General features: G+C 38.3%; 1 protein-coding gene across 1 annotated transcript in view; it reads right to left on the reverse strand.

The window, feature by feature from the left end:
- Positions 1-475: 475 nt before the first annotated feature.
- OPTN (optineurin) overlaps positions 476-12,438 on the reverse strand; it is a 76,185-nt gene continuing 64,222 nt past the window's right edge. Inside the window, 3 exon segments of the mRNA XM_006873159.1 lie at positions 476-603; positions 6,813-6,892; positions 8,265-8,395. Coding sequence (XP_006873221.1) covers positions 476-603; positions 6,813-6,892; positions 8,265-8,395 — 339 coding nt within the window.

The raw sequence follows: 12,438 nt of genomic DNA on the forward strand, positions 1-12,438 counted from the left end.
CTACAACACACAGATATGCACACAACCCCAAATCACTTCATTTTAAATGAAGAAAAATAACAATATAATTTATTAAAAAATACTTCAAAGACACTTTTCTTCATTATATCTGTGATCACTTCATTTTTCCTGCTTCCTTAAAGGTTCTCACCATTTATCAGTGAAGTATTGTCCATCTGATTACATATACTCTGTTATACGATGTTTCCAGTGCAGGGCTCACATAAACCGAACATTAAAAACAAAACAAAAACCTGAATTTATTTTAAGGAACATTCTACTAAGCTTAAGATTCTATTTTTTGAAATCAAGGAGATCCACATACAAACATGTCCTGCTTAGAACAAATATGCTTTCTTTCTCCCAAAATAAACATACTAAGACAAAATATTTGAGTAAAAACAACACAGTACAAGACTTGGAGGAAAAGATCTGACGTTTACCAACAGTTTAGAGGGAGGTAAAACATTAACACTTAAATGATGCAGTCCATAACATGAATCTGCAGTGTGTCTATGTCGGGCAGAACTTCTCCACATTTGGGGCAAGAATGAATTGGAATATTCCTTTGTTGCTGCTGCCGCCAGGTTCTATCCTCAGCTCCTGGGAATAAGCATTGAAGAAAATGTCATTCCATTAGTTTCGTCTTGTAAGCAGTTTTGTTTTAATAACAGATGGGCTAATATTAACGTAAATTAAACCCTGTAATCAATATTTAGCCTGAAGTGAATACTGATTTTTTTTTCTTTAACTGACCAGTATGTAACCACTATACATAGATAAACTATATGGAAATGGGACTCTGCTTCTTTCTTTTTTCTCTTAGGCTTCCAGCTCCATCCCATGAAAATACATGGTTTCAGTTCTTGGTATATGACAATACATAGTCTAGTAAAAACTAGAATATTTGAAAGAAGGAAAGAGATAAATGAGGATACAAGCAAAAGGAGACGGAGAGAATGTGGAAGAAAAAATGAAGAGAGCATGAGAGAGGTATTCTAGAACAGTAAGCTCCGGAGCAAAGATAATATAAAGAGGCTTCAAAATGTTTGTGGGGAAATCTTTCCACATAGTATTCATATACTTTTGTGTACTCTAGGATGTGCAAGAGACTGTGCTATGTGCAGGAATGCAGATGTGCTGGGGCCATCAGCAAGCATGACAAGTGCAGTGTGGTGAACACCATGACTTTGTTCTTCATGAGGAGGTTCAGCAGATGCGCAGAGACAGCACCCAACTTAGTCTACTCAGTTAAGAAATGTTTCTGGGATAAGAGTGATTACACTTGAGAGGTGTCTTAAGAATACAAAGGAGTTCTCCACAAGGTTAAACTAAGTAAGGAGAAAGGATGGGAAAATGTGTGGGCATGTGCATAAGTATGTGTGTGTTGGGCACCATTCGATTGACTCTGACTCATAGTGAGACTACAGGCCAGAGGCAAACTGCCCCACAGACTTTCTGAGGCTGTGATCTTTACGGCAGCTGACTGCCTCATCTTTCTCCGATGGAGCCGCTGGGTGGGTTCAAAGGTCAACCTTTCTATTAGCAGCTGAGTGTTTCATAACTACACCACCATGTCTTCATGAATTGAAGAATGAGTTGTGTAATTTCCCCCAATTCTGGAGTTACACTGGGGTTCCAGTCAAAATAGCCTTGGCTTGAGCAATGATGGCAATTACTTCTGGCTTATAGGGCATCTCTTTAATCTGACCTTTCTGGACCACTGCAAAACCATTTTGGCTTTTCAAAGTCTCAGAACAGTTTCAAGTCCCTGGACTTTGATTCAGCCCTCAAAATGTTGACTGTTGGGGGATGATAGCAGAGATTAACCTTTAACCATGGTTATTTGCTTCTAGGCACAGTATTTGAAGTTAATACCATGGTAACACGATCACAGTTTATATTAGGCAAACATTAGAGGCATTTTTGACAATACATATTTTTCAGTAGAAATATTTATCACAAGGCATTGTGATAAATCACAAGTGATTTCTAAATCAGGGAGCTTTCTGACTCATTGCTCTAGATCTGGGGGTCAACAAACTTTTTCTATAAAGGCCCAGAGAGTAAATAAGACTTAGCAGGTCATGTACTTTTCATCCCAACTACTTAACTCTGACACTGTAGCATGAAAGAAGCTATAGACAATACATAAATAAATGGGCCCAACTGTATCAACATAAAATTTGACACATTATACTCATTTTTGCCTTTGCTCTTCTATTCTTACACCAGACCTATCTGAATCGTTACTTCAAAGTTAAGCTTAAAGCCATATTTTATCAAGGCCTTTCTCAATTCCTCTGATAGTTAAGTGTTCATCTTTCCTCTGATTTTACAGCACTATCATATCTATTATTTTCATGTTATCTTCTACTATGAATTAATGTTTTTATGTGAACATCCCATGTCCCAACCAGGCCATAAATCTGTAAGGACCATGTCTTACACCTTTTTGCTGTCTAGTGCCTGGCAGTTGTGTCCTAGAATGGAGTAAACACACATGTAGCTGCTGATGGCAAGAATGATGATTAAAAAAAAACCCATCAGCTGCTCTGCAGAAGAAATACAAGGCTCTCTGCTTCTGTAAAGATTTACAGCATCAGAAACCATATACAGGGTTACTATGAGTTGGAATTGATTCAATGGCACTGGGTTTAGTGGTGTTTAAAAATTATTAGTATTAATGTTGTTTAAAGCCGTCTTGTTAAGACGTTTAAAAAGCTTAAGGCAGTCTCTAAAGGAGTTCTGGTGGTGCTGCAGGATAAGCATTGGGCTGCTAATTGCAAGGTCGGCAGTTTAAATGCACTGGCTGTTCCGTGGGAGATTTACAGTCTCGGAAATCCCATGGTGGTGGTGGTGGCTGTGTGCCACCCAGTCTATTCCGACTTACAGTGACCCTGTATAGCATTTCTGAGTTTGTAAATCTGTATGGGAGGAGAAAGCCTTCTCCCACAGAGCAGATGATAGGCTCAAACTGCTGACTTTGCTGTTGCTAAGAGCTGGAACTGACTCATGTCAGTGGGTTGTAGGGTATTCTTTATTTGGAATGTTGTTTTTAAAAAAATAATATAAAATGGTTTTTAGGATAATTTAGAATAAATAGATACTTTGGGAAGATTTTTAGATTACAAACATAAATAAAATTTTTAAGATTATAAACACAAAGACTGTTTGACCAGTTCTTTCTTATGTAAATAGGCATTTCCCTTTTACACTAAAGATGATGAAAAATCTTCTTTTAAGAAATTCAGGTGCAAGAGATTGCCCTTTTTTGTTATTTTGTAAGACACTTGTAGACATAATATATATTAGTGTTCCTAGATACTTAGGAGTCCTGGTGTGGTGCTGTGGGCTAATGTGCTGGACAGCAAAGTCAGTTTGAATCGCAAGGTTGGCAGTTCAAGCTCATCAGCTGCTCCTCTGAAACCCTATATAGGGTTGCTATGGGTCAGAATTGACTCGACAGCACTCAACAACAAGATACTTAAGAAAGCCCAGTGTGGTGCTATAAAGATAAGCATTTGATTGCTAATTGCAAGATTGGTGGCTCAAACCCACCAGTCACTTCTTGAAAGTCTTATACTCTTACTGACAATAACAGGATACTTAAAAGCAGGCTAGAGAAATTGCCTGACAGTATTTAAGTGGGAAGGTGCAATTTTCAGAGATGAATATAGATTTTCCTGTGGAAGCTAAGAAATACCCAAGGTTATTATTTGTCATTCCACATGCTACCTCTCCCCTTCTGCATGCTTATTTTAATCTGAATTAGTACTTTTTTAGTTTCTAGTTTGATCTACTTTATCCTATAAAAGAGCTTGGGGCAGGAGAGAAGCACAAGGAAGAATCAGATATTTCCCGAAGATATAATACTTATGAAATCTTGTATAGTTTCCTATGTTGTTGTTGTTATGTGCCACTGAGTCGGTTCTGACACGGAGATCCTGTATAGTGTTTCTGAGGAGTGGCTGGTGAGTTTGAAGCACTGACCTTACGGTTCAGTGTTTCTCTTACAGCACCACACCAGGACTCCTATAGATGCTAACATTGCTTCCCTGCTGATGACAACACTGTGCTGTAGTTCCACTTCAGCAGTCTGTAAAGGTGACTGAGACTGGTCCAGAATTTTAAAAAAAGACCAATTAAAGAAGCAGTTTTGTGTGAAATTTAAGATCACATCTTAAAGTCTTCTTTTTCAGTGGCATTGCCACTAATCTTTCTGTTAACTCTATTGATCTTTGATTGTTTTAACTTTTTTTTTTTTTTTTAATATCTAGAAACACGGTTAGAGCTCCCTGTAGAGCTATGCTATAATATGGTGACTTACCTTAAGCTACAGAATATTAAAGCCATGTAATAAATACAGCATCATATATTTAGTAAGCACTATGATCAATTTCTATGCAGTGGTTAAGCATCAGATAGCCTTGGGTTTTACTTCCATTTCTGCCACTAATTAGCCTTGTGATCCTGGGTGAATTTATTTAACCCTGCCAAGTTTCAGTTTCATCCTCTGTATGTTGGTGGTAATAATATATCAATGAGGGGGGCTTCAAAAAGTTTGTGGAAAAATGACTATTTTTAATTCCAGTTGTCCACGAACTTTCTGTAAATCTCCCAGAATTTTTGTGAGCCTTCATATGCATACAGTGGTTTGCACAGTGCCTGGACACAGTGACCTCTCAGATGGTAACATTGTATGCGCATGTAGTTAGAGTGAAGGGATAAGTTCTGAGGAAGTTCATCATTTAAATAAGTATGTATTTTAAACACATAAATAACCATCATTTGAAATAGAAGTTAAGTACTAAAACAGAGTAATAAAATACTTTGGAAATTGAGGAGGGAGAGGTTACCTTCTCTGGGATTCATGGAGGTGGTACATGAAATGGGGTTTAAAGATTGGCTACAAGTTCACTGGAAGCCTGGAGGAAGAGCTGGAGTGAGGGAAGGGCACTTAGGTGAAAGGGACAGAATAAGCATATATATGTAGCTCTGGTAGCATAGTGGTTACAAATTGGGCTGCTAATCTCAGGGTCAGCAGTTCGAAACTACCAGCTGTTCCATGGGAGAAAGATGAGGTGTTCTGCTCCCATAAAGATTTACAACCTAGGAAACGCTGTACAGGGTCGCTATGAGTTGGATGGAATCAACTTCATGGCACATCACCACCACCACCACCACCACCACCATGTAGGTATAAAAGCTTATGACATGGCAAGCAATCAAGTCCCTTTAGGACAAACCCTACTCCAAGAGTGAAACTCAAGGGAACAAATGAGCAGGTATGTAAGCCTGCTGGCAACCATGTTGTTCTACTGGTGAGTGGAAGAGAGGGAAAGGCACCAATGAAGACATGGACTGAGTTCAACCACGTTCCATAGACTCCTGTTGGCCTGGAGATGAGAGAGAGAATAAGAAGGGTGCGTTGGTCCAAAGTGTGGAGAAACCTGGGGGACACCAGAGCCCATGGACAAAGACATAGCCACGGAGGGCTAGAGCTGAGAGTAAAGTGTCCAGCTGATATGAAGTGAGGGGAGATGCACAAGAACACCCAAACTTATAGATAGTACCTATTTGACCTAGCCTCATGGTTTGATGATCAGAACTTGACTAGAGGAAGATAAAAAAAATTTTTTTGATAAAAGAAACAAGTGTAAATTGCTACAATTTGATGAACTTGATTTATACTTATGGATATAGTAGCTCAAAATACCAACTGAGAGAGGAGTCTTCACATCAAGTATCAATCCTATCCCCTCTGTATACAAGGTTGATAGGGACGGGCACCTTATGACACAAACAACCTAAAATTGGTGGGGGGAGGACTAAAAAGGGACAAAGTGACTGGCTTACAAGTTTTCAAGAGGGAGTTTAGTTTCAGAGTGTACAGGGGAAGGTAGAATCCCCACTGAATAGTTTTCATCTTGTCTTTGAGATGGGTCTAGTGAAAGGAGATGGGGATAAGATTCTTATGATTCAATAGTGAAAAAATGTTATCATGACTAATTGTGACTGTCACAATGTAAAGGTAGAAGTTTTGTAACAAAAAGTGGGGAGTAATTAATCTTATAGTCCAGGAAAAGAGGACCCTAGGACCATCAAGGGAGAAGACCACGAGCAGAATGTGGGACCCTATTCAGAGAGGCAGTAACACCAGAGATGGAGGCAGAGATGGGGATATAGAAAGCGAGCAGCTGAAGACTCTAGACTCATGGAAAGAGAAAGGCTGTGTGTTGGCGGTCAGGAGGCAGGCTTGCAGAATGTGCCATTTGGTTGTTTAAATGATTATATATTCCTGAGTGGTTTTGTGTACATCCCCCCAAAAAACAACAACAACAAAAAACAGAGGGAATAGGGAATAAAAGCAAATACTGTTGAATGATGATGCATGGAGGAGATTGCAATCATTGTAATGACAATGAGTGTAAAACCGATGCTCTCCCATGTAAACTATCACAATAAAAGCTTTAAAAAAAAAAAAAAGCTATGACCAGTTCAAGGAGCAATGAATTGCTCTGTTTGGTTAATATCTGTAGAGGGCTAAGGGCTAGAGTGAGTTATCTAAAAAGGCTTGAAAGACTGACTATGCAGCACTTGAACTGACAGGGCGAAGAGTCTGGTCTTTAGCCAGTAGGTAATGGGGTAGAGAGTATGGTACTATGGAAATGAAACTGATAAGTGCTACATTTTTGAAAGACTAATTTGGAATTCTTGTATAGACTGTGGTGGATTTTTGCTTTAAGCATTTTCTTCATAGTCTTGTGACTCCCTAGGATCCTGAAAACCTAGAGTCCAATGGCACTCACCTCTTGGAACAAGATAAGCCTGCTGATCTGGGTCGCTTGTTCTGGCCCCGTGACGACTCTGCAGCTCCATCAGGGACTGCCTGCTGGGATTAAAAGAAAAACTGTGTGCAGCATATGGAAACCTTGAAAATATAAACAACACTCAGCATACATTTTCAAAAGAATCATGTAGAAAAGAAAGAGTTTAATCACAATGCTAAGAGCCACGGAAATCTGAATTGGAGACTAACTGGAGTTTCAAACACCACTGAGACTAGAACATGAGGTAGTAAAAGTAAAGGACAATTAAGATGAAATAATAAGGAAATAGCCAACTGGCAACGCTGACAAGAAAATGAATTAGGAAAAAGTGGCATGTTTATAAAATCAGACATCACTGTAAAATGAATTAAATCTGCATCTATCCACAGAATTCAAAATTGCAATGTGGTGTAGAGCAAATTGAACACCATTACATATAGAGATCGTGTTGTAAGTTTAACACAGGGAAATCAATATTATCTTGTTTTAATATGTTATATAGGTGTACAAGGAGCTCTGGTAGCGTGGTGGTTACAAATCAGGCTACGAACCACAAGGTCAGCAGTTCAAAACTACCAACTGTTCCATGGCAGAAAGATGAGGCTTTCTGCTCCCACAAAGATTTACAGCCTCGGAAACCCTGTACAGGGTTGCTATGAGGTTGCTTTTTCCAATTCAACGGCACATAACCATCACCATATAGGTGTACATCTATACGTACAAGTATAAAACAGATGAGACTACAGGACAAATTCTTAGTAGTCGATGGCAAGAACAGAGGTACAGGAAACAAAGAAGATGTCAACTTTTTCTACAACTTTCTTTTTTCCTTTAACAAAAAAATACTTGAAGCAAATGTTATTGTTGTTGTTAAGTACCGTCAAGTCAGTTCCGACCCATAGCAACCCTGTATAGGGTTTCCGAAGAGCAGCTGATGAGCTTGAACCACCGACCTTGCAGTTCAAACAGCTTTGCAGTCTGGAGCATTAATCCACAGCACCACACCAGGACTCCAAGCAACTGTTAGCAATTGCCAATTCTGGATGTGCTATAAATTGGTGTATGTCATTTTAAAGTCCTCACAAGGATTTTTTTTTTTTTTAAATCAGAAGTAATTTTATTAGCATTTTACTTTAAAACACATTAGGGAATGTCAAGTGTGATGAATATTTTATTCATGACAATGGCAAGGTGTGATATCAGCACACATATGATGTCATGTTTTACAGCTTATCTAAAATCAAGGAACTCAACTGGGTTCCCACAAGGCTCTGGAAAGTGTGTTATAGTACACCCAACTCAGTGTTAGCGTCACAATCAAATGAAGACTACTGAGTAATTCTTACAGCTCCAATTATAACATATCTTACATCACTTCTTCTACAACCCTGGGCTGATATATGCTCTAAATTTTCCTCTCCTTTACTTTACCTGCCTCCATCTTCAAAAGCATCATTTTCTTTCAGCAAAATTGCCAGCTGCAATGCCAGTTGTTCCTTTTCTTCATGAATCTTCTCTCTCGCTGCTCTTTCAGCATGAAAATCAGAACAGTAAACCTCCATCTGTTAGAGGAAAAAAGACTGGTTATTAAAACTAGACGAATGTGCATCCTGTGACGTGCCTTGTAAGTGACAGATACATAAGCTACATAATGGTCTTTCTAGAAGCCAGTGTATACCATGCCTTTCCAATTACATCAGACAGAAGATACAGGGCTTATATGTATGTGTGTGTGCCCTTTAAACAATCAGAACTCAGCAATTACACTGATAGAAGTTGTGTAAATACTCTGTAACATTAATTCAGTACATTTTTTTCTGTCCCTGATAGTGTGGTAAAATGACTAATTTTTTAAAAAGAAAATTCAGGATTCACTTAGTTGAAGTAAATGATTTATTCGCTCTGATTTATTTAGCTGACATTAAGCTAAATTTAAAGTAATAAAATGAAAGAAGTGCTATTTACTGCATTCCAAACATGTTGGATGCTTTATATTAATTACCTCATTTCACGTTATCAAAACCCTGGGAATATGGATTTGCTATCCTCATTTTACAAATAAGCTTAATAGGGATCCTTGTTGTTGTTAAATGCCGTCAAATTCAGTTCCTGTATAGGGTTTCCTAGGAGCGGATGGTGAATTTGAACCACCAACCTTATGGTTCAAATTGACCTTATGGTCCAGTGCTTTACACCACAGTGCCACACTAGGACTCCTAATAGGACTTAATTGTGGGCATTTAGTTTAGTGGTAAAATCAGGAATTGAAGTCAGATTGAAACACAAGCTTTTTCCTTATACCACCAACTTCCCATGTGTGGTAGCCAGCCTCCAAGGTGGAATGCTCATCTCTTGTTATCCATGCTCTTGTGTGGTCCCCTCCCACAATGAATACACCCAGCTAGGATTTTTCAAGAATGATGGTGAGTAGCTTTTGAGATGGAGTGTCACAAAAAACACTGTGGCTTCCATCTTGCTCCCTTTTGGACTGTTTGCACTGGGGGAAGCCAGCTGCCATGTCATTAGGGCACTGAGGAGCCCTATGGACATGGACAGGTCCCCAGGGTGAGGAACAGAGAACTTCTCCCAATAGCCATGTGAGTAAGACATGCTACTCCTGGATTCTGCCCCGCAGAAACTGTATGGGCTAATAAATGCTTATCGATGTCTCAACTGCTACGTTTGGAGGTAATTGATTACAAAACAAGAGATAATGCTAGGATAGTAATCCCTTCATTGTTAGCAAATGATAAAGCAAACATAAAACACTTAACAATGTTGGAAATTTAAGTGAATTGAGCATTAGTCTCATACTAGTTTTTAACTTTCTATGCTTAATGTTATAGGTTTTTTTCTTTCCAAATTTAATTACAGAATACAAATTATCTTTAAAACTAGGATAAATATATGTAACACATTATTTGCCTTTTCTACATTTTCCCCATATACAATTTAGTGACATTGATTATGTTTAGCCATTATTTTTACAAATAAAAATTTAAAAATCAAAACACTGTCAAACCTTTACTAAAAAAAGAATGTAATAAAGATAATTTTAAGGAACTCTCTACAAGTATGCACAGGAGAAAGATGAGGCTTTCTGGTCTGCCAAAATATTTGCTAATACAGGATTGCTATGAATCGAAATAAACTGCACAGCACGTAACAACAACTACAATTGTGAGTGATCCAGCATGCTATCATATCATTGATGGATTATAGATCGTTGAGTCAGACCTAGATTCAAGATAGGATTTCACTTCTTTAACTTACTAGCTTTGATCCAGTCAAGAATAGGGTCTTTATTTGTCCATTCCTATAGCCCTAGACTCACTAGTGGCTCCTCAGAAATGCTATACAGGGTTGCTATGAGTTGGAACAGAGTTGATGGCACATAACAACAAGAATAGCCTAGAAGAATGAACAGTGTCTAATATGTTGTTGTTGTTAGGTGATGTCAAGTTGGTTCCACACCGGGCCTGGACCATCCTCACAACTGTTGTTATGCTTGAGTCCTCTGCTTGCTGTCTTCCTCTTGTTCACTGACCCTCCACTTTACCAAGTATGATATCCTTCTCCAGGGACTGGTCCCTCTTGACAATATGTCTGAAATATGAGAGATGAAGTCTGGCCATCCTGGCTTCTAAAGAGCATTCTGGCGGTACTTCCAAAACAAATTTGTTTGTTCTCTGGCAGTCCATGGTACTTCAACATTCTTCTCCAACACCATAACTCAAATGCATCAATTGTCTCATTCTGGATCAAGTATCATGGTCTGATAGGGATAGGTTTTAATATTAATTTCTCCCTCTAATAATAGTAACAATAGCTAATAGTACCAGTCAAGTGTGGGTACAAAAGGACATGTGTGTTAGGTGAAGCAAGGACAGAGAAGAGAATTGGTCAAATTCTTTGTGGCCACCACAGTCTGAATATTTGGTTGTTGTTGTTTGGTGCCATTGAACAACACATTGTGACAGAGCAGAACTTCTCCAAAGGGTTTCCTACTCTACAATCTTTACAGGCTCAGACTGTCAGGTCTTTATCCCACAGAACCCCTGGGTGGGTTCAAACTGCCAACCTCTTAGTTAGCAGTTAGCTGAGCATTTAACTGCTGTGCCACCAAGTCTCCTTCAGTAGTGCTGTTGTTGTTGTCTGGTGCTCTGGCGTCAGTTCCAACTCATAGCGACCCTGATGTCAACAATGCTATCCCTATTCCATATCCTTTTCTGAATCTGGCTTGATTTTTGGCAATTCCCTGTCGATGTACTGTTGCAACCATTTTTAAATTATCATCAGCAAAATTTTACTTGCATGTGATATCAGTAATGTTGTTTGATGATTTCTGTATCTGTTGGGCCACTTCTCTTTGAAAAAGGCACAAATTGAATTGGTTGACCAGGTAAGCTGTCTTCCAAATTTCTTGGCATAAATGAGTGAGTGCCCCCAGTTTGCTGAAAATTTTCAATTTGTATTCTGTCAATTCGTGAAGACTTGTTTTTCGCCAATGCCTTCAGTGCAGCTTGGACATCTTCTTTCAATATGTTGGTTCTTGATCATATCCTACCTCTTCAAATAAACATCAATCATTTCTTTTTCGTACAGTGACTTTATGTATTCTTTCGACTTTTTCCTTCTTCATTTAATATTTACTTCATAGAATCCTTCAATATTGAAACTTGGGGCTTGAGTTTTTCTTCAGTCCTTTCAGTTTGAGAAATCCTGAACATGTTCTTCCCTTTTGGTTTCCTACCTCCAGGTCTCTGCACATTTTATTATAATACTTGAGTTTGTCATCTCAAGCTGCCCTTTGAAAATTTCTGTTCAGCTCAATTCTTTAATTTGCTTTAGCTTCTCTGTGCTCAAAAGCAAATTTCAGAGTCTCTTCTGACATTCATTTTGGTCTTCTCTTTACTTTCTTCTTAATGACCTTTTGCTTTCTTCCTGTATGATGTTCTTGATGTCATCCCACATCTCTTCTGCTCTTCAGTCATTAGTGTCTAATGCATCAAATTTGTTCTTTTAAGATGGTCTCTAAATTCAGATAGGATATACTCAAGGTTGAATTTTGGCTCTCATGGATTTAATTTTCTTCAGCTTCAGCCTGAACTTACATATGGCTAACTGATCATTCAACAGTCTATCCCTGGCCTTATTTTAGCTGATATTAAGCTGCTCCATCATCTCTTCCCATAGATATAGTCAGTTTGATTCCTCAGTATTCCATCTGGTAAAATCCACATGTATAGTCACCATTTATGTTGCTGAGGAAAGGTATTTCCAGTGAATACGCTGTTGCATTCTTTCATGTGATCCTGCAGCATCATTTCTATCACCAAGGCCATAACATGCAACTTTTGTATTCCAATATCACTAGTAATTATCAATGCATCTTAAGTTCATATTTGATCAATTTTAGACCAAAAAAAAAAATTGGTAGAATTCTTCAATTTCTATAACACTGGCTTTGGTGGTTGGTGCGTAAACTTGAATAATAGTTGTATTAATTGGTTTGCTTTGTAGGCATGTAGATATTATCCTATCACTGACTGCATTATATTTCAAGATAGATCTTGAAATATTTTTTCTGATGATTAATGTGACA

This window comes from Chrysochloris asiatica, unplaced genomic scaffold (genome assembly GCF_000296735.1).
Source record: "Chrysochloris asiatica unplaced genomic scaffold, ChrAsi1.0 scaffold00226, whole genome shotgun sequence".
In the NCBI taxonomy this organism is placed as follows: domain Eukaryota; kingdom Metazoa; phylum Chordata; class Mammalia; order Afrosoricida; family Chrysochloridae; genus Chrysochloris; species Chrysochloris asiatica.